This window comes from Pelodiscus sinensis, chromosome 3, assembly GCF_049634645.1.
Source record: "Pelodiscus sinensis isolate JC-2024 chromosome 3, ASM4963464v1, whole genome shotgun sequence".
Classification (NCBI taxonomy): domain Eukaryota; kingdom Metazoa; phylum Chordata; order Testudines; family Trionychidae; genus Pelodiscus; species Pelodiscus sinensis.
In genome coordinates this window covers 155,396,991-155,419,559 of record NC_134713.1, presented here as the reverse complement: position 1 = coordinate 155,419,559, position 22,569 = coordinate 155,396,991, and the positions used below count along the sequence as shown (strand labels likewise).

The 22,569-nt window shown below is 39.9% G+C and overlaps 1 protein-coding gene across 1 annotated transcript in view; it reads right to left on the bottom strand.

Moving 5' to 3' along the window:
• Nucleotides 1–3,629: 3,629 nt before the first annotated feature.
• Nucleotides 3,630–22,569, bottom strand: part of FBXO28 (F-box protein 28) — a 28,552-nt gene continuing 9,612 nt past the window's right edge. Inside the window, exons 2-5 of the mRNA XM_075925267.1 lie at nt 13,154–13,263; nt 10,499–10,637; nt 7,665–7,860; nt 3,630–5,714 (exon numbers count right to left, since the gene is read on the bottom strand). Coding sequence (XP_075781382.1) covers nt 5,320–5,714; nt 7,665–7,860; nt 10,499–10,637; nt 13,154–13,263 — 840 coding nt within the window. The 3' untranslated portion in view covers nt 3,630–5,319. The remainder of the gene's footprint in view (nt 5,715–7,664; nt 7,861–10,498; nt 10,638–13,153; nt 13,264–22,569) is intronic.

Sequence of the window (22,569 nt, the reverse complement as noted above, 5' to 3'; positions counted from 1 at the left end):
GGAATCAGCTACTGATCAGTTTCAGCAGCAGCTGACTTGGGGACGCCTGGGGTTCTTAAGTTGATTCTGTATGTAAGTCAGAACTGGCGGTCAGTTTCAGCAGTGTCTGAATCTGGACGCCAGTTCCGACTTACATACAGATTCAACTTAAGAACAAACCTACAGTCCCTATCTTGTACGTAACCCGGGGACTGCCTGTAGTGTAGTTGGATTTTCAGATAGCCTTTGACAAAGTCTCTCACCAAAGGCTCTTAAAGAAATAGTCACAGGATCAGAGGCAAGGTACTGTCATGGCTTAAAGGTATGAACAAAAGGTCAGTTTTCACAATGGAACAAGGTGAACAGCAGAGTCCTTCAATCATCTGTACTGGGACACATGCTATTCACTCTTTTCCAGCTTATTAATGAATATGCTGAACATTGAAGTGGCAAAGTTTTCAAATAACTACCCTGAATTATTTTGTAAGTCCAAAACTGGTGACAGGGCAACAAAATGGATATAAGTAATGCATACTGAAAAAAATAATGTTACCTACACATATATAATCAGTTTAATTAGTTATTACTATTCAAGAAGGATCTTGAAGTCACCATGAATATAGTTATCTGAAAACTTCAGCTCAATATGCAGCAGTCAGAGGCTGGTATAAACTATTAAGAAAGGGATAGAAAATGAGAGAAAATATAATGCAGATCTATATACACACCCACACCTTGTCTACTGTGTCTAGTACTGTCACTCCATCTCAAAAAGGATATAGTGGAAGGTTCAAAGATGGGCAACAAAGATTAATGAGGGTATGGACATCTTGCATACAAGGAGAGACTTAAAAAGATATGGCTAGTTAGCTTAGAAAACAGATGAGGAAAAGGGGAAGAGGATATGATAGAGGAATACTGAATCATGAATGATGTGAAAAAAATGACTACAGAAGTGGTATTTATTTTTTCCCACAAAACCAAAACCAGAGGTCACCTGATTAAATAGGCAGCGGATTTTATACAAAGAACCTGAGGAACAGAACACTCTGCAAATCCCTACAGATGCGAATGCAGTTATCTGTAGCTCATTTTTGCAGAGATGGATGCAGATACAAATTTTGTATCTAGAGCTTTGCAAATATTCATATATCCATTTTATATCTACAGATGTGTCTGTGAATATCCGCGGAGCATACAAATTTTGTAACTGCAGGGCTATCCTGAGGAACTCATTGCTGTGGAATGTTGTGATGGCCAAAAGTATAATGGTATTCCAAAAAGAACAAGATAAATTCATGGAAGGTGGGTCCATCAATGGCTATGAGTCAAGGTGGTCAGAGCTACTTTAAACTCTGCCTATCAGAAGCCAGAAGGGAAAGATAGGTGAATCGTTAATTCCTCTGTTCTTTACATCCATCCTGAAGTTCTGGTACTGACCACTATCAAAGACCAGATACTGGACTAGACAGACCATTGGTCTGACCCACTATGGCTGTTCTTATATAATTAGTGACTAGAACATTTGGAAGAAATTGAGATTTAGAGGAATATATGCAAATATTTAGCTATTGTACAAACACTCACCTAATGAATCTGTATGAACTTGGTCACTGTTTGCTGTTTTGCAGGTTTCTCCTTAAGCAGTGTTGAGATAAGTAAGTTGGAAAGAAGCTAAGAACCTTGATAATATCTGGGAATTACACAATTCTTGTTTTCAGGGGAATATTTCATTGCATGATTTTGATTTGAGAGGGGAAGTAAATTAGATTGCTGGTATCATTTATACTAAATGAAAACATTGGCTAAAGAAAGCCATTATGCAATATATTTGGTTTTCAGTAATATGGGAGGCTCGAACAGTACAAAAATGTAACTGCACTTCATAAAAAACACAAGTTTTAGTTACAACAGTGGTCTCCAACCTTTTTAAGCACGATCACTTTTTGAATTTAAGCATAGTCCAAGATCTACCTCAAATATAAACACCCTTGTCCCGCCCCTTCTCTGAGGCCCCACCCGTGCTCGCACCACCCTCCCGCCCTCCCTCATCCTCATTTACTTTCACCAGACAGGAGCAGAGAACTGGGGTGCAGGCTCTTAGATTAAAGGATCTGGAGTGTGAGAGGGACAAAGCTGAGCCTGCAACAGGCAGTTGGGATGTAGGAGGGGTTCTTGGTGCAGGCTCTGGGACGGTGTTTGGATGCAGGGGTGCTTGGGGCTTGACGTGCAGGAGGGGGGTTCATGAGTGGGGTAGAAGTTCGGGATGTGGGCTCCAGCTGGGCACTGCTTACCTCAGGTGGCTCCTGGGTGATGGTGCAGTGGGGCTACGGCAGGCTCACTCCTGCACTGGCCCTCTCTCACGCAGCCAGCAAACTCCATCTCAAATCCTGTTGTGCCCCCTCTGTGCTTTGTGGAGAAAGGATACAGAGTGGGAGGGGCATCTTGATATCAGCACCCCTCTTCTCCCTCCCCTGCTCAGAAAGTAGGAGAGTCCCCAGGCAGTGGGGAATCCCCAAGGCATAGAGCAGGAAGTGTGCAGCAGTAGGGGTAGGGACAGCTCAAGTGCTTGTACTTGATAGCCTCTTGGCCAAAGCAGTCAGGATCACCTGCCAGAAGCTCCAAGATCTACCAGTAGATCCCAATCTACTGGTTGGTGACCACTGAGTTACACAGTTTTGGCCTTTTCTAGATTTGAGAAGAATGATTCACAACTAAATGCAAGTTTCACCCTTACATGTTTTAGTGGTATAGTTATGTTGGTGAAAGGTGGGTTATTGTGTGTTTTAATAATTTACCTATGCTGATAAAAGCCCCCTGTAGACACAGTCATACTGGCAAGAGTACTTCTGCTGATATGACTGCATTTACACCAGGTGGGTTTTATCAGTAAATCTATACTGGAAAAAATTAATATAACCTTGTTTACACTCATAATACCCCTCATACTTCAAGTTTAATTAAGATATTAGTGAAGGAAATTATTTTACAGGAACAATTATTTATCAGTTTTACCAAGTGACTAAATGTTTATAGTAAGCTTCCTGATTAAGTAAAACTTAATTTTATTCAGTCTACACAAAATTTACTCAACATTATTTTCCTTCATTAATGTAATCCAAAATTATCTATCAAACAGGGACCCATAAATAACATTAATGACCGACTGCATAAACTTATGCTCAGTGGATTCAATTCAGTATGGCTCCTCCTTTTACTCACCATAATGTTACTAGCTAATGAGCCTGAAACTCTTGTTAGTTTCAGGAAAAGCTGTGCAATTTGATAGGAAAGGGTAGAAAAAACGAAAACTAGTGAAATCTTTAAACTAATGCAAACTCCAGGCAAGTGCACAAGCCTAAACACGAACCTATTGCAAAGGAATACGTGAATTAACCATATGTACCATGTCACGACTGATTAATTCAACCTGTTAAATTAAATTGTTTTTAGAAGTATTCAAGTATTTAGTTAGCAAATAACCTCTCCAATAAGCTTTTATCATATAACAGTGTCATAACAAAACAAAAAGTCCTACAGACTAAAAGCAGCTAAAAGAAAGCCATCTTATTAAAGTTTGTTCCAGACTGACATTTGAATGTTTATCCATTGTTATTACATTTTGTTTAAGGAAACAACCCATTGTAAAATAAGCTTTGAACTAGCAAAAAGAAGTTTATTTAAAAATGAAACACTCACCAAAAACTAGACATTAAGTTAAATGTGTTTAAAAAGTAAAATACTGGTTTAAAAAAATTTAAAGAAAAAGACAACTCTCAAGAGTTGACAGGACAAATTTTGATTTCTGTTTGGCTACTTTGAATACAAGAACCACATTGTGTAGACAGGCATAGAAGATATAATAGTGTTGAACTTGCACTTTAACCCATGGTACTTTTCAAAACCTTACAACTACCAGCACTAAGTGCCATTTTTTCAGTGCAATGCCTGAATTTAATTCAATCTAAACCCAAGGCAGCAGTTGATTAAAAGAAAACATAAGTCAAATGATAAAGCTATGTAGTTTAGTACATTAAAATAAAACAAGGACAAGTGATATTTGTATAAGGTTCCAAAAATATACAACTGGAAAAAATAATCACTGTACACAACTCTGAGGTTGTTAAAGTGACCAATCAAAAGACTGAACAGTGCAAGACATGCTTTTCCAGTTACAAGCTCAAAACAGAAGTGCAAAAGAAATTAAAGCTTTTTTGTCTGAAGTGATTTACCTTTTAGGATAAGGAAAGCTAGAATATAGTTAAGTATTACAGAGCGCTCTTTTCCACAACATGAAATAATTAATTTTTCATAACACAATGTTTCACTCAAACTGTGCCCCACTAAGCCTGTTTTGTTGAAGGAACAGATAACTTTTGTCCATTACGTGTTTCATGTTAACCTATGAACCAGGGGACCCATAGGCCAAAACAGCTGAATTCTGAAGCATTGGCTTAGCTAGAGTACTACAGATAGTGGAAGCAGCAACTAGGCTTGCTTAAATATGCTTTCCTTTCCTGCAACTTGTTGACAAGTGGTCTCACAAGACCTCACTCTCAGAAAGCAGCTGTGCTGAAAGCAGATGCTAAGTTATGGCTGAGGGCTAAGAAACTGCTCTACAACTCTGGGAAAGTACAAGTTTAAGAGCAACTCCAGGCAAGTGCTTTAGCAAGCTGACTAAGCAATGCATGCAGCTATTCATGCAAATGTTGAATATGGCTCCAGAGACTTAGAACTAGGGTGTATATGTGAAATCTGGATAGAAGTCCCTTGCTTATAAGTTTACAAAAATATATAGCCAATACTGTAGCGTAAGAAGTCACTTTTACTCGTTACATAGATTCCAAAAAGTATTTACTACTTTTCAGACATTCCCAACAAGGTCACTTGTAACAAAAAAGTCAACTTTTTTAAACAAGATTTAAAAAGCGGGTCTTTTCTTCAAGTGAACAGGACATCTGTTTGTAAGCTACACTTTCTAATCAGTCAAGACTGGATTTATTAAAGATCTTTTATGTGAATATATGCAGAACACAAATAAGTTTACTTTAACACATCTGCACAGAAAAGAAGGTTAACTCTTGAAAACATGATAGAGTATGTCTGGTTAATACAAATCTATTGCAAATTATAAAGATCCTGTGCATTAGGCCCATCCAGACAGAAGCAGAAGGAAAGAAGTCTCAACAATGAGAAAAAGTTACTGTTCAAGTCTAAGTGGTGTTTTGAAGAGCCAGCAGCCTAAATGACACCATGCTGTGAATCACAGTATCCAGACAAGCAAATTTGCTTGGGCTACTAAAGCAGTGTAATCTTCTGGAGGTGTCATTTACTCCAAAGTTATTTTCTGTTTCGAAGGCGTTTAGATTTCCTAGGAGAGTCTATGGATTCAACTGCCTTTCTCCGTTTCCTAAGAGACTCTTCATTTGAGCCAGAACCTGAGGAACTTCCTACTGCACTTTCCATTACTTCTCTAAGCTTGCGTTCAAGCTCAGCCAATCGAGCATTCTGTTCACCTATGATTTGGGTTTGCTCTAGCAGTTTCTGGTCTTGGTCTTGAAGCTGTTTCTGTTGTTCTTGCACTTTGGTGCGAAGCTCTGAAATTTCCCGCCTTAATACAGTTACACCTGCACCATTTGTTTTGACTTGCTGCTGGAGTTTGGTGACTTCCTGCCTTGAAGGATTTTGCTTGGAAAATAGTTGCATTGTTGTTAGAGCTGCAGAAGGACCTGGAACTTCAGAGAAAGTGATTTAAAATTATTTTTTCTACCTTTAAACAAAATCTATCGAACTGTGCACCAATTTATAACCTCTGTTCAATTCCACTCAATCCAGAATCTGAATAGTTAGTGGTTTGTAAAACTGTTAACGTGTAAACATTATTTACAGATACTCTTATTTATAGAAAAGTCAATAAGCTTGCACCTGGTAAAAGTCAGGGTACAATTAGACCCAATGTTTTAGATTTTAAGTCTCCAAACATACTCTACTTCCACTTCCTGACTATAGAAAAAACTACTTCATGCCTAAATTATTAATATTAGACTATATTCTAAACCACTACATTAAGATAAAGGTGTGGGCATACACAATGCCAAAAAATTAGACACACATCACAGTGATTAGACTTACTGCAGGACATACAGCAGATCACACACATTGGTGATCTGTGCAATACCAAGGGATTAATAGCAAGATCCAAAAATAACTCAGCTTAATTCTGAATTTCTTTGTAGTTATTATCTTGATGTAATGTTTGAGTTTCATTCAAAAAGTGATAACTAAGAGTAAAATCATGAAGTTTCAGTAGCTGCCACTGAGTACACAGTCTATTCCTTTAAGTCTTCCAGGACCCAAGAAACTTGCAGAAGTGATTTTTCTCAATAACAGCTACTGTAAATTGACATGATTGTAAAGGATCTATCATGTAAGTTTTGTTTAAACATCTGAAAGTAGTAAGTCACACTTTTAGAAAGGTTACACAAGATTAGAGCAATTCAAGTGCATCAATTCTATACGAATGACTTTACCTATGTTTAGTACAGAGATAAAACAAATTTTGAAAGCAGCAGCATAGCCTGAACAAAGGAATTCCAATTTCACTTTGGTGAGAGTATTGAATCTTTAAACACTAAGTATTGTTATACACTACAAACAGAGAGGAGGGGCTACATCAAAGTGTCCTATGTGTTTTGAGCCATGGAGAATTGTGCAGCATTCCAGTCTGCTGCTCATGTCATTAGTGGGTGCTGTTCACTCCACTTCCCCCAAACAGTTGCTAGCAGAGATTCTCAGTAGAAGCCAGAAGGAACTGTTGTAATCTTCTAGTCTGACCTATTGCACTGCATGAACTATAAAATTTAAATTAGATACCTGTGTTAATAAAAAACTTCTGTTTAAATTATAGCATAGATATTAGAAAGACATCTAATCTTCATAGTAAATTATTCATCAGATGGGTTAAATATCTGTTTAAATAATTTAAGGTGCCAGGACCACGCCTGTACAGATAACCTACACAGACTAGTGCATATGCATCTTTTCTGCTACTTTTGGCCATTATATACTCAAATTAACTGCCTGCCTCAGCATTTGGCCCATACAAATTAAATTCTATGACAAATGTGAATGGTCCTTCAAAACAGCCAGTTTGAGTGTTAACTTATCTACTTAATATTTTAGAACCAAGAGGCCTTTTTCCCTGTTACAGTCGAAACTCCTATGAATATTTCATGTGAAAACAAAACATTTGGATTCATGTTACATAAAGCACCTAAAGTGCTTTACCATTCTTTTTATACAATAGTTTATGCTAGCTCACTTGTTTATTCTACTAATAAAACTATAAACATCTTGAATTGTGGTCTAGTGAGCCAAATTTCAACGAAGTCTGATTATAAATTCTCATTCATTAGTGGCACAATAGTGTTTAATGAATACACACTATGCATAATTATAAAATTCGTTCAGGTCTAACAGAACAAAGCCTCCTTAATTTTTCTGTCCTTGGGATACAAAATTAATTTTCACTGGGAGGGTGGATTATAATGGGGTATTCCATTGTTCAAGGAAATAAATAAGGAAGAATGCTTTCTAGAAACTGGAATGCTGTGACTTTTCAGACATCCTGCTAGTCAAAAATAGCTAGTTAAAAAGTTACAAATACTAGAGGCTGGAAAGAATACCTGGGGCAGCTCCTATGAGACGACCTGATACATCTGATCCAGGCAATTTTCTTTTTAGAATTGGAACAATCTTCTCATCGAAGTATTCCATAGCCATGGATGAGATGTCCCTTAACTCCTGAAGGACTTCATGGGCTCTCTGAGGGGCTCTTGTAGAGTTTACATACCTTAGCACACGATAAATTTCATCAATCACCTAAAATATTTAAGAATCGTTAGATGTTCTGCTAAGTTAAATGGGGAAAAATGAGAAGGTGGTTATTGGTATAATCTGAAATCAAAGCACAGATCTACTGATAGGAAAATATTTCACATCCATTACACTAGTCTAATCACCTAAAATCAAATGCTTTATTTTACAATGGAGGCAGAGTCTGAGTTGTCATTGTATCTTAAGAAACTTTTACTCAGTAAATTTACTATAGCAGTTATTTTTGAATTTATGAACTAATCTGCATAGCTACTGCATTAAATTAATGGAACATTCCATAGTAACCCAGGACTGCAATTAGCAGCATTTTATTGTCTTGTTACATCTATTTGTACATTCCTTAAAATCTCCTCCACAGAGTTTATACCCAGTGCAGTATGCTTAGTTCTCCAGGGCGTCTCAGAAGCAAATTATAAGCAAATACATTCATCACCTTAGAAAGGCAGTGAATTATGGCAAAGCACTGTCATAGCTGCAGCTATACCAGGAATTTTACTGGCTGGCTAAGAGATATGATTTTTTTTTATAGTTTGACAGTTATGCCAGCAACAATTTGTAATATAGATTAAGCCCCAGACATAGGATAAATTCTTTAATGCTTCCAAGGCATTCAGATACTATAGTGATGGGGAAATGAACATCTGAAGTTGTTTGCCAAAGACAGACAGACATGATTATGAACACCATACTAGTGTCTGTATAATTAGCTTAATCTAGTGTGTCAAATACACATGAAACATGGCAGTGGAAGTTCTATTTTTCTTTGGCCTAAAATGCTCAATACAGGCAGTCCCCGGGTTACGTACAAGATAGGGACTGTAGGTTTGTTCTTAAGTTGAATCTGTATGTAAGTCGGAACTGGCGTCCAGATTCAGCCGCTGCTGAAACTGACCGCCAGTTCTGACTTACATACAGATTCAACTTAAGAACCCCAAGCTTCCCCAAGTCAGCTGCTGCTAAAACTGATCAGCGCTGATTCCAGTAAGCCTGGGGCAGAGCAACTCTGCCTTGGGCTTCCTGTAGTCAGCGCTGGTCAGTTTCAGCAGCGGCTGACTTGGGGACGCCTGGGGCAGAGCAGCTGGGGTGCTGCTGGGTTGCTCCAGTAGCACCGCTCCTCGGCGCTACTGGACCAACCCAGCAGCACCCCAGCTGCTCTGCCCCAGGCGTCCTGATTCAGCCGCTGCTGAAACTGACCAGCAGCGACTGAATCAGGACCTGGGGCAGAGCAGCTGGGGTGCTTCCGGGTTGGTCCAGTAGTGCCCAGAGCGGCGCTGCAGGACCAATCGGCAGCACCCCAGCTGCTCTGCTCCAGGGTCCAAACAAAAGCCTGGTCTGCTGGGGGGGGGAGGGGGCACACTAACCGCGCCCCCCTCGCCCCCAGCAGACCAGGGACACCGGGAGCAGAGCCGCAGCGGCGTGCCGCGCCTCTGAGGCTTTGCTCTGGCAAAGTCTCAGAGGTGCGGGACCCCCCCGCGGCTGCGGCTTCAGTCCCGGTGCCTGTGGTCTGCTGGGGACGGTCCCCAGCAGACCACAGGCACCCGGACTGGAGCGGCAGCAGCGGGCGGGTTCCCGCGCTTCTGAGGCTTTGCCAGAGCAAAGCCTCAGAAGCGCGGGGAACCGCCGCTGCTGCGGCTTCAGTCCCGGTGCCTGTGGTCTGCTGGGGACCGTCCCCAGCAGACCACAGGCACCGGGACTGAAGCGGCAGCAGCGGCGGGTTCCCGCGCTTCTGAGGCTTTGCTCTGGCAAAGCCTCAGAAGCGCGGGAACCCGCCCGGTGCCCCTGGTCTGCTGGAGACGGTCTCCAGCAGACCAGGGGTACCAGAGCAGCTTACGAACGGGGCTTTCTCGCCCCGGAGCTCGCAGGTAGCAATCCGCTACCTCGACCTCCCGGAGCTTGCAGGTAGCAATCCTCTTTCTCGCCCCGGAGCTCGCAGGTAGCAATCCGCTACCTCGACCTCCGCTACCTCGACCTCTCGCAGGTAGCGAGAAAGCCCCGTTCGTAAGTCGGATCCGCGTAAGTCGGGGACTGCCTGTACTCAATAGATGGTGTTAGAAACATCTTAAATATACATTTTTAATTACTAATGTATAAAAAAAATTGCACAAGATAACCTGGGTGACAAGAGTTTGTGGCAGAATGGCCTCCAATTCACTATTTACAGTTTTTAAGTCTGGATTACTCAAACACTCATCCAACATCCACATACTTTTAAGGAATAAACTGCACGGCAAGTTCTATCTGTTCTAAGGTCTCAGTAGCACACAAACAGCAAAAGAGAACCTGCAATGAACAGTGACCAATTCAAGGATGTTAAAGTATTTCTTTAAATGAGCACATTTATTATTAAAATATAATGCACGAATGGCATACTAAGATAATTTAAAACAAACAGCCATTTTCCATGATGGAATGTGAATATAAAAGTAAAAAAACATTCACAGTACATCTAGTCACAGGGTCACCATTACAGTATATAAGCACACTATAGTATGTTTAGATACATCCATAATGATACATTATACCACATTTCTAGGCATCCACAGCTGTCAAAAATTTGAAATTGCAGGAATATGATTTTTAGCAACAATACGCATTCATACAAGCAAGTGATTTTATATTTTACCTTTCCAGGTATAAAGCAACAGAGATTGGAATCCACATATTTCATGAAAGTCATATTTAACAGAGAGAGCCTGGTTTCTACAGCAGCAAGGATGTCTGCATGACGAGCTAATGAATGGTTTCTTCTTTCTGACTCTCGCCTAGAAGAAAGCATTTAAAAACCATTGAATGACACCATAGACATAGCAGTTTTAAGCCACCAAAACCTGAAGAACTGAATAGCAGTTATTTTAAATCCTTTTGCTCTTAAGAGCCTAGTGTAAGGCAAGATCCAACAAGCAGCATCAGTGTATTATTCAGAGTTTCTTAATCTTGTATCAAATGGCCATTTCTGCTGAGACTCAAAGAAATAAAACTATTTTCAGTAGTTTTGTTCTTCTCAAGAGATTGCTGCAGTTGTGAAGAACCAGTGAGCAGCCACTCTACACATTTGCTAAACACTGGAATAATTTGTAGATTTGTCATATTTGGTTAATTATATTGAAATGTTTTCTTCAAATTATATGCATTTTAAAAGCATCTTAGTTTTTAAAAAATTCCAAGATTACAAACATTGAGGCTACGTCTACGCTGGCATGATCTTGCACAATAACTCTTTTGCGAAAGAGTTCTTGTGCAAAAACTCTTCCAGAAAAGAGCGTCTACACTGGTATGTGCTTTTGCGCAAGAGATGTGCTTTTGCGCAAGAGCATCCATGCCAGTGTAGATGCTCTCTTGCGCAAGAAAACTCTGATGGCCATTTTAACCAAGAGGGCTTATTCCTGAGCGGGAGCATCAGAGTTCTTGCGCAAGAAGCACTGATTTCATACATTAGAACATCAGAGTACTTGCGCAAGAACTCGCAACTAGTGTAGACAGGCAGCAAGTTTTTGCGCAAAAGCAGCTGCTTTTGCACAAGATCGCGCCAGTGCAGACACAGCCTAAAGGACCAGAAGGAGTCTTACAGCAATGTATCAGAGACGAGTACTTCAATGTGATTTTGTCATGAATACCCATTTGTGTTCTGGCAACTGACCTAAAAACCACCACTAACTCTAATAAACAGCAATCCAACCTTCATACTTGCTCAGGCCCAAGCTTCACCTGAGATGAGAGAACTGATGATTGAGAGCTTTTCTGATGCAGGGTAACAATCATGAAGTAAAATGAAATCATTTAAATCATGACACATTATGCTGAACTGAAGTGAGAGGCAGTTGCTCTGATTCACTTAGAGATAAACATTGTTTTTTAATGCTCATGATCCAGCTCCAAATTACGTTAATGGATACTGTGTCCATGCATTTGCTCATTGACTCTTAGCTCAAAAGAAAACATGCAAAATTAGATCTTGCCTCTCATCTCAGGTTACATATGTGTTTCACATCTACCCAACTGTACTGATAGCTAAAAATCCTTTTGCCAAGGTAGGGTCAATTGGGACTCTTTTTCGAGCCAGTTATCATAGCTCCTAGATTTGCCAGAGGAGTTGACTTTAAGTAATATTGCCTACTTCCTCTCTCTTCTTACAGCACTTCAGTTTCTGAGAGCCTGGGAAGCAAAAAAACAGGATGATTTTACAGATAATTACAAGCAGGCTTCAGGATTGGGATAAGTGTTTTTGCAAGAAAAATAATCCATGGATTAACCCAGATTTATTCCAATTATAGTCAAAATATTGTCAATGTTTTTTTTCTTCTAAAACACATTTAACTGTCTAATTACAGTTAAACTTTTACAGTCTTAACTTTACTCCTAAAAATGTTATGTATTCTTACGTATTTTAAGATACAGGCAGTCCCCGGGTTACGTACAAGATAGGGACTGTAGGTTTGTTCTTAAGTTGAATCTGTATGTAAGTCGGAACTGGCGTCCAGATTCAGACACTGCTGAAACTGACCGCCAGTTCTGACTTACATACAGAATCAACTTAAGAACCCCAGGCGTCCCCAAGTCAGCTGCTGCTGAAACTGATCAGCAGCTGATTCCAAGAAGCCCGGGGCAGAGCAACTCTGCCTGGGGCTTCCTGTAGTCAGCGCTGGTCAGTTTCAGCAGAAGCTGACTTGGGGACGCCTGGGGCAGAGCAGCTGGGGTGCTGCTGGGTTGGTCCAGTAGTGCCCAGAGCGGGCGCTGCAGGACCAATCGGCAGCGCCCCAGCTGCTCTGCCCCAGAGTCCAAAACAAAAGCCTGGTCTGCTGGGGGGGGGGGGGGGGGGGGGGAAGCACACTAGCTGAGCCCCCCCCCCCCCCCCCCAGCAGACCAGGCACACGGGGAGCGGTGCCGCGCCTCTGAGGCTTTGCTCTGGCAAAGCCTCAGAGGCGCGGGACCCCCCCGCGGCTGCGGCTTCAGTCCGGGTGCCTGTGGTCTGCTGGGGACCGTCCCCAGCAGACCACAGACACCCAGACTGAAGCGGCAGCAGCGGCGGTTCCCCGCGCCTCTGAGGCTTTGCTCTGGCAAAGCCTCAGAAGCGCAGGAACCCGCCCGGTGCCCCTGGTCTGCTGGAGACAGTCTCCCGCAGACCAGGGGCACCGGAGCAGCTTACGAACGGGGCTTTCTCGCCCCGACCTCCGGGGCGAGAAAGCCCCGTTCGTAAGTGCGGATCCGACATAAGTCGGATCCGCGTAAGTCGGGGACTGCCTGTATAGCATTTGGAACCATAGCTGTAACTGGCACTTACCTTGGAAGTTGTGCTTTGACCTGTTTCTGACACAAGTTGTGATATCTCTCCACTTTCAGAAATCCCTGATTTAACATTCGCTGGCAGACTAAGTCCATTCGCTTACAAACCTATTTTTAAAATACAAAACAAAAAAACCTTCAAATGTCTCAAATCAAAGTATGTGTTGTTTTCATTATTAATCTGTGCTTGTTCAATGGTGCAAGATTTTATTCTGATTTTCAAACTAATCCTAAATTGGATACAGTGTCAACTACAATGCAAAATAAAATTGTTTGTTCTTTATTGATCCTTTGTTATAAAACAGCAATTTTAAAATTCATTCAAATATGTATCACTTTTTCTTCCGTGTCAATAAAGGTTAGCAGCCAATCAGTTTAAAGACTGTTTAGGTCCACTAATGATCCTGTCCTCCAAAGAGAGGTAAGACCTGATATTTCAAAATATTGAGACTGTGTTTAATATACAAAATCCCACTTATTAGTTAATCTTACATTTGGGAGCTTTTTGACAGAGCATATTTTCCTCAGAGACATCTACATTAATGGAGGAGGCAGAGACTGACCATGGACTTCTCTGGGAATGGTCCCACAAAGTGGCAAGGTTTTCATAAACAAGACTTTCCAACCTTTTGGAAATGTTTTATAATGTAACAATATATATGAATTTATCATAAACAATATTAAAAGTAATGTGATGTTGCTGTTGACCAGACTCACTAGGCATGCTAAAGGTAGGGTAAGACCAGTGGGTAACCACCTGTCTTCCACCACTAAGTCTCCATGGAAACTGTAACTGGGTAAGGATGCATGTAGGATGATGCAGGCCATCAGCCTCCTTGCACTCTGATGGCATCCTCATTGGGTATTATTCAGGTTGAGTCTCACAAAAAGGGGATTCCTTTATACAGGGCTTTGTAAGTTTAATTGTATCATAATATTGAGGTAATGAAGTTGAAAATACAGTTGCTTTGGGGCCCAGACACTCACACTTTAAGGCAATGGAAGAGTTGATTTATGTTTTAATTGTCACCAGGAAGGCCACATTAGTTTAGAATCAACATAAGTCCATTTTATCTCAATCTCCTCTGCTCTCCTAGGCTGTTCCCTGATCAGTCTATCACCAGCTTGCCCCTAGCTTTTCAGGAGATCCTTAAAGGGGATTCCTTGAAAATCTAAAATCATGTTGGTTATCAAGACAGGAGAAAGAAACAGCAGAACTCCCTTCCCCTCTTTTTCTTGGGACTTATTCAAGTAATTGTCAAAACCACTTATTACAAGGATTAATTATTTAGGAAGGAATGCCTTCACATATGTATATTATTGTTTATTGTGAACTCCTTGCCAGAGGATGTTGAGAAGACCAGCACTTTAACAGGGTTCAAAAAAGAACTAGATAAATTCATGGTGGCAAGGTTAATCAATACTTATTAGACAGAATGGGTAGGAATGGTGTCTCTAGCCTCTGTTTGCCAGGGGCTGGAAATGGATGACAGGAAAGAGGTCACTTGATTACCTGTTTCTGTTCACTCCATCAGGCATATGGCATTGGCCACTGTTGGAAGATAGGATACTGGGCTAGATGGACCCTTTGGTCTGACCCAGTACGGCTATTATGTTCTTATGTGTAGCGTTAGAAATCAGATATTAGATTAGCCAAAAGAAGTAGGGTTAAAGTGAGTAAAACAGAGTAAGCCAAGACTTCTTGGGACCCCGCTGTTATTGATCAACTATAGATAAAAATATACTAAAGATCATGGAGGTTTCATACAAATAGAGCATAACCAGGTTATTTTTAATCACCCTAATTGTGGGGTTTGATCATATATCTAATAAAATGTTTAGTATAAGGATGTAAAAACCCATTTTACTGATTCAAGGGAGGGCAAGCGGGTGGGGCTGGAGTGGTTCACCCTCTGTGGCGGGCAGAGAGATGCTCCAGCCCCCATCGATTAAACAAAACCAGTAAGCACCAGTTAACTTTTCACATCCCTAGTTTAATAAGTGATATGATTAATCCAACAGTTGGGGGAAGTACAGAAAGCTATGTTACAAGTATTACAGTCTTTTACTGCCTGTCAGGATAATTATTCAAATGAGAAATGTGAAGCAACAAGACCATGTAAGCATAGTTATAAGTGTAATTCCAACTTCCACTAAAGCAGGTTGTTAAAAATCCAGGAGACTGAATAAAACAGTAATAAGGGAATGCTGGAACAAAAGGTATTAAATACATAAGGGAAAAATCCTCCACTTAAAAAGAAATTACCAAAAACTTAAGTTTCCCCTCCCCAGCCTTAGAGCCGGTGTGCACAATAAAACAGTGGCAGTTCACCAGGGCTAGTCCCTGGTTGGCCACCACCTCTATATTTACCTGTGTCTCTTTCAGGTACCGGCAACTGCAGTTCACATTGGCCAGAGATTGTCATTCCATGCCAATGGGAGCTGTGGAACGCAGTGTTCCAGTCTGCACAGCTTCCTGCAACTCCCATTGACTGGGAACAACAATCCACTGCCAACAGAAGCAGCAGTCACCCATACCTGTGGTGGTGCAGGTAAAAATAGTGGTGACAGCCTGCCAGACACTTATCCTGGTAGATCGGATCAGGCCCATGGGCCAGTATGTGCTTACCCATGTCTTGGAGACTGTAATTATACATTTATAGCCCATAGTATGCCAGGTCTACTATCTCTGTGCCTTTTTAATTTATAACTAATCCCCAGAAACAAAGCTACCAGCAGCTAACATGTTGCTGTAGAAGTTGAAGGAGAAGTGCTTCTGGGGGAAAAAAAGCAGGCAAAGGAAATTGCTTCTAACCTGGATCTAGCAGAATATTAAAATTAGAGACCTATTAAATTTCTAGTTACAAGCTTCAGCACCCTTTTGGATAAAGCTATGTCTAACAAGTACAAGGTAAAGCAAATGCTGCTTACTACACCTCTAACCTGTAGGGGTGGGAGTAGGAAAAGGAGTGAGAGTAACAAACACCCTTAAATATAATTCAAGCATTAAGTACATTTATTGTTTGTTACATTATTTAGTTGAATAATTTAGTCACACAGTTATTAATTAATATATTACTCTTTTAACTAATTGGTTGTGCATTATTATTCCAAAAATAGGTATCAAATTAGTTACAATTCCAGCTTTACCCAACAAGGTATAGGACACCATCAATGTATAATACTTCTACTTTACACAGGAATTATTCAAGAAGTACTGAAGCCTCTAACAAGCAAAATGTAGCAGTGTGCTACCCACATTATAAATCATGGTTATTATTATAGGTGCCAATTCATTGAAATAAATGTTCAACTTTTTTTAATTGCAATTTTCCCTTTATATTTCCTAAATAAATCATGTGGTAATATTTTTCTTCTTAACTAATTTGTGTTTTAATCTAGTGTTTAAAGACTCAAGGAAAACATTTTTGGCTCCTGACTAAATCATTAAGCTTATTTTATAGGCAACCCAAGGTGCAAAGCTAGAACAATTAATGATTTTGAACTCTTAGTTTTCACGGTCTTCCTCTAAAAGCAGCAATGTTTAATCTATTGATAGTATATTTGTTTGTTGGTTATGTATTTTATGCCACGTGACTACAGGTTGAGCCTCTGTAAACTGGAACTGGAAGGACCACAGATGTTCCAGGACCAAAGAGTCCCAGTGGAAGGCTGGCAGCTGGCCTCCCTGCAGTGGGACTGCCCAGCGAAACTGGCAATCTGGCACATGAGAGTGTAGATGCTTGGCCGGACTGGGAGCCCGGTACATACCAGCTGGGCTGCCTGGCTTAGCAGGGAAGGCAGAGGGTACCAGTAGGGCAGTGGGGATGGTGCCGTGTAATGCCAGTCAAGTGGTGGGAGAGGGGCAGTAGCCGGGAGGGAGGAGGGAGAGAAGACAGCAAGGAGGACAGGGATCGACTAGTCAACTGACTATCCGATAAGCTTTTGCTTATCGGGATAGTCGATTAGTCCTTAACATCTTTAGGCAAAATCCCTCATCCAGGAATGGTCAGGTCCTGAGGATGCCAAACTAAGGAGGTCCAGCTTGTTTTTATTTTGTTAAGCTCTTATTGCAAAAACTTTTTTTTCCCCCACAAAGGCATGAATAAAAATAGGAAAACAATTTTTTACGGTGCCACATATTTTCAATTATTAGAATTAGGATTTAACCAACAATCACGTGTCCCTATAAGACATCAATGGTAATTCCATTTTTGCAAATGTCAGTCAAATATATTTGTGTCTCTGAACAATTTAATTATCCCATGAATTAAGTAATCAATACAAAATCTACAGATCAGGCTACAACACAGTGAAATGGATGCCTGTGAAAGCCCAGGGATGGCGTCTCCCATTATATGGATATTCCTTAAGGAGTTAAGATGCCACTATCATCTTGTGGCTTTATGCAAAAAAATATCACTGGGCCAAATTTTGTCCCAGCGTAAGCGAGAACAATTCCTATTGATTTCAATGGTAACTACACCTATGAGTATGTGGGGCTGAACATAATCTGCAGAGAGGTGCTGATAGATCACAAATATTTTAATCTCTCAAAAAAATGCCAAAGACCTATAAGTCAAAAATTGAAATAAAAAAACAGATATAGAAAATGTTATGACAAAAGCCATGAGATGCAGAATTAAAGCATCTCAGATACATTTCTGTATACTTTAAACTGACCAGTTTCAATAACGCTTCCTTAAAAGCTTAAGCAACATTCTTTAGTCAAAATACATTTCTACGTTTCTCAGGTTCTTTATTTACAAAGATCACAGAATACCAAGTTTAGGTCTTAGCACAAAATAGAAAGCCAACATGCTGAAGATTTTAAAATATATTTAATAAGATAGTTATAAACTGAATAGCCAGTCTACAAATTACAACTGGCATATTAGCCAGTCATGTTTTCATGTTATATGTAGTTGATATTGTCCCTTCGAAGGTTGACTACAAATGGGAAGCAGAGATTCCTTTAAGACTACACGTATATGTTGAATGTCCTCCACTATTCTAGAAAGCAAACTTAAAAAAGAAAAATTTAAAAACGAATTGCTCCTCTCTGAAAGTTCTTAGTTCAATTTGCTAGATGTCTGAAAATTAATCATCAGCAATATAAGTTCAATCTCTAAGGGACGCACATTACAGAAGAAAAAAAGTGTGTGAAATAGTGTTGGTTTTTAAAGAGAAGTTAAAATATATATGCTGAAAGTCCCCACAGTGGGTAGCAAAGATAGTCAGAACATAAAACTAGGATTAATTAAACTGTTTCCCCCAATATATTTAATTCTTAAGGTCAAAACATCAATATCCACATTGAATTTACTGGTTTGTCATTCTCAATGCTACTTATTTGGTATTTTCACTAGAAGAAGCCCTCTAATTAACAAGCTTTGAGCACCTATTGTATGAAACTGCAGAAGCCAAAGACTTGTGTTTCATTTTGTTCAAATGGGATTCAACGATAGGGATGTAGAAAGGGTTTTTAAAAAGTAACTAAAAATCCTAGTAGTTACATGGTTAACAGTTTTTGGCTGGATGGGACTAGGGAGGGAAGAATGCTCGAGAGGTACCCCTTGCGGGCGGAGGACTGCTCCATCCCAGCTGACCCCACTGTGTCACAGGGAGGGGACTGCTCCAATGTTAACTGGTTAAAAATAGCGTTTAACTTTTTAACTGGGAATTTACATTTTACTCCTGATACAGCTAATGAAATACCTAAGGAATTCTAGTTTCAAATATAAGAAGTTTCAGTCCTTTTGTTACTATACATTAGGGATGTGAAAGTTTAACTGGTTAACCAGTGGGGGTTGGCATCTTTTAGGCAGGAGCTGCTCTGAGATGCAGCCCCTGCCTGCAGGGGGCGGAGGAAGGAGGCGGGAGAAAGGGACAGGGCACTCCAGTGGCTCCTCCACTCACTCCCCCTTTAATCAGTTAACCAGTTAGCCAATATGTTTAACCAGGTAGTAAATTAAACAGGATTTTACATTCCTACCATACATGACAAAAGCTTGTATGCTAGAAAAATCCCTTTTTGTAAATATACTGTAAAGTTTGTCACTTTTTAATAAAAAAAAGTACAATAGACAAAGAAATAATCTTACTATAATGTTTGTGACCAGATTCATTGCAAATATAAGAGGATATTCAGAATCAAAATTATACTGACATCTAGTGGTATATAAAAAAAATGTCTAGTATGTTTGGCTCTCTCTCACCCAGATGGTAGGCCTCAAAAGCTATTTAAAGAAAAAAAATCAGCGTTGGTAAACTTAATTCCTGTATATTACTTAGTTTGGGTTGTTCCAATTATCACAAATTTGAATATGAATGCAAACCAATCATGACTGTCAAATACAATAAAGAATTTTTTAATCCATTCACTTGATACCACCTATCCTCCTTCATATAAACACAATTTCTGCTATATTGCAAAACTGAAAATTTACATTTCCACAAATACATTAGTAAAAAAAATCCTTCACTTTACTAGTTGCTACTTTGTTAGATGTGACCAGGAATTATTTTCAAGAACCACTTTTGAGAAACATTATAGGAATATTAGTCTTAAACTGAAGGGTTTTCTTCTGGCAATGGCAAGTAAAATAGTATTACTATGTTTGAAATAGTCTATGCTGTTTCCTCAAGAAAGTTTCTGAATGCAAATTATTTTAATGGACAAACCACCATACTTTTAGGTAAAAAATAAATTTAATCTGTTCATAATTATCATGTTCACCAAGCCTCACTAGAGGATTTTCCTACTATTTTAAGTCTGTGGCAGACCTCAAACCTGTCAAATCTATTCCATGCACCAAACCGAGCACTATAAAGTTCTTTAAAAAAAATTGAATGAAATTGAAGAACTGAAACTCCTAGAAAGAAGGCACCACATGCAGAGCAATTGTGAAAATTTTATAAAACTGAAAAGTGTTTTCACTTAGAGCTGTAGAATGACTGAAATGACTGATGAAGTCTCACAGATTTAGCCGCTTTTCCTTTGTAGCATGGCTTATGTACACTCATCCTCACTAGAGAGATGTGACAAGCAGTGAGATCATATGAGAGAGAAAGTATGCAAAATATTTAGATACACTGCATGTCCCACCTCAGAAGACTGGTAATTTTGGCAACACAGACTGGAGCATACTTATACTTTTAAAAGCTTCTGTTTCAGATTATTTGAACCATCTTGTTATAAAAACCATCAGGGTCTGATTTTAAGTTCTACAGCCATAGAACAGCCAAATTCTTAGTTATGAAATATTAAAGCTCTAGCATACAGCTTGAATTTTTTCTTCTTTTTATATTTTGGATGCCAAAATGGAAGCATGCTGTACAAGCTGCAAAACATGAAGTTGGTTGTAAGTGCCAGAGTTCATGACAACCTTCAAGTAAAGTGAGTACATGTGGAGATCAGTCCTGGATTATTCACCGCAACCCCGCTTACTGTGGCAATACTTTGAAGTGGAGCTCATTTCCAGGATCAGACAGCTGTGTAGAAAACTTAAGATGTAGAAATTTATTTTTCCATTGAGTAAAGAAGTGTCTCATTATCCAAGCCTCTACGTCCATGAATATATATATATATATAGATATAGATAAAATATTTTTAAAAAATCACAATCTAACATATTGCCTACAGCTGACAGCAACAAATCCATCCAAAAACTCATTCAGAAAATAACTTACAGCCACCTTATCTATAGCCATATCTCTACCCAGTCCTTCAGACAAGGATGTCCCATTACACATAAAACCCACCACAGACAATAACCTAAGTAATGAGAAGGGCCATCACTATGGCTCAAAGGCCAACAAACTAGACCCGTGAAGGCCAACAAAAGGAGCAAGTTCAAATAGAGGATCTCTCACCAAAAATTGCCATTCTTCAGATTCCAGGTATCGACTTCCCAAATTTCAGGGCTAGAGTACCTCTTCTGAGTTCAGCTTTCAGAATAGTAATACCAAGCTCTTAGACATATGCTGTTAACTGCTATATAACTGCTTTTAAAAGGGGATCATTTTATTCACTTAATATGAACAGAGAAGGAAACTGAGGAAGGGGTGCAGCAACTTGGTTAAGGTAATCCAGCAGGCCAGTGGAAGAGCGAGGAATAAAATCGAAGTTCTGTGTTCTATCCACTATACAATACTGCCTCCCATACAAAATGTTCATAGAAAGAAAAGTGGAGTCTAAGTAAAAATAAAACACTGATATATTCAGAACATTACTGAAATGCTTTCTGAACGCCATCAGGATATTGATTACCTTCTCAGAATATCCCTTCCTTTTCATCCTGTCTTTTTCAATCAGAGTTGTTGCAGAAACAATGAAACATGAGAACAAGATGGAAGATGTGTAAGTTTCCTAGCCACTAGGATTACCAGAACTTTTCAAAATGCTTGACCAGCAGGGTGGAACTTCAATCAAAATCACAAGAGCTAATGATGAATATGGGAGGAAAGGAAATACGTACATCAGACCCTCTCAAGTGTCCTTCATCTGAAGGTCAGATGGTTACCTACCATTTTTCCCTAGATTCATTTGTCTGGAGCAAAACTTAGATTCTTTGATATTATGGCTTTGTGCAAATTAGGTATTTACGTGACTAGCTGATTATCTGATATACATAAGCTTATCAGATAGTCGACTACTGATGCAACTAGTTGCCTCCCCCACTTGCTGCCTCTATTAGAGAAAGGGAGCAAGTGGGGGAGTAGGAACCGGTGCTGGGGGGAGCCAGCTTACCTCTGTGTGAGGCAGAGGAGGTAGAGGCACAGTGGGAAATGGCTCCCCTGCTGGTCTTGCACTCCCTATAGGGCTTCCTTTTGGTGGGGCTCTTGTACATTTCAAAGGCTGAGGCACTGCAGGGAGTGTGAGGCCAGTCCCCTACTGGGCTCTTGATACAGTTCGAAGGGGGAGGCACCCTTATAGACTAATCGAACAGTTGATGGAAATCCCATCAACTGTTCGATTAGTTAATTAATCTAAATTTAACATCCCTAGTGCAAATAGAGCAAACATGAGATTCCTTAGTTGATTAATTGTATTTCTGAATACCTATTTAAGATGTCACTCGTTTATATCTATTTCCCTGCTTAACCAGTAGCCTGTTTGATTTAGGACTCACTTTATACACAGTAATTTGAAGGATCGCAGATGGCATTATGCCCAATGAAGCACAGTCAATGTTTTCCTGGTGCAGCAAGATGATCTCCATTTTGCCTGATGACAGACATCACAAACAGGTGATGTTCCTTTAATGACAGAACTACAAGCTTTATGGCTCTCAAGGCAGACTATGCTCCTTTTGGATTCCTAGAACTATCTTCTTCGTTGTATTACAGAGATTTGAGAGTGTTGTACCCGCCCTACCCCTTCTTTCCTCTCGGTCTACCTCCTGTTTTCAG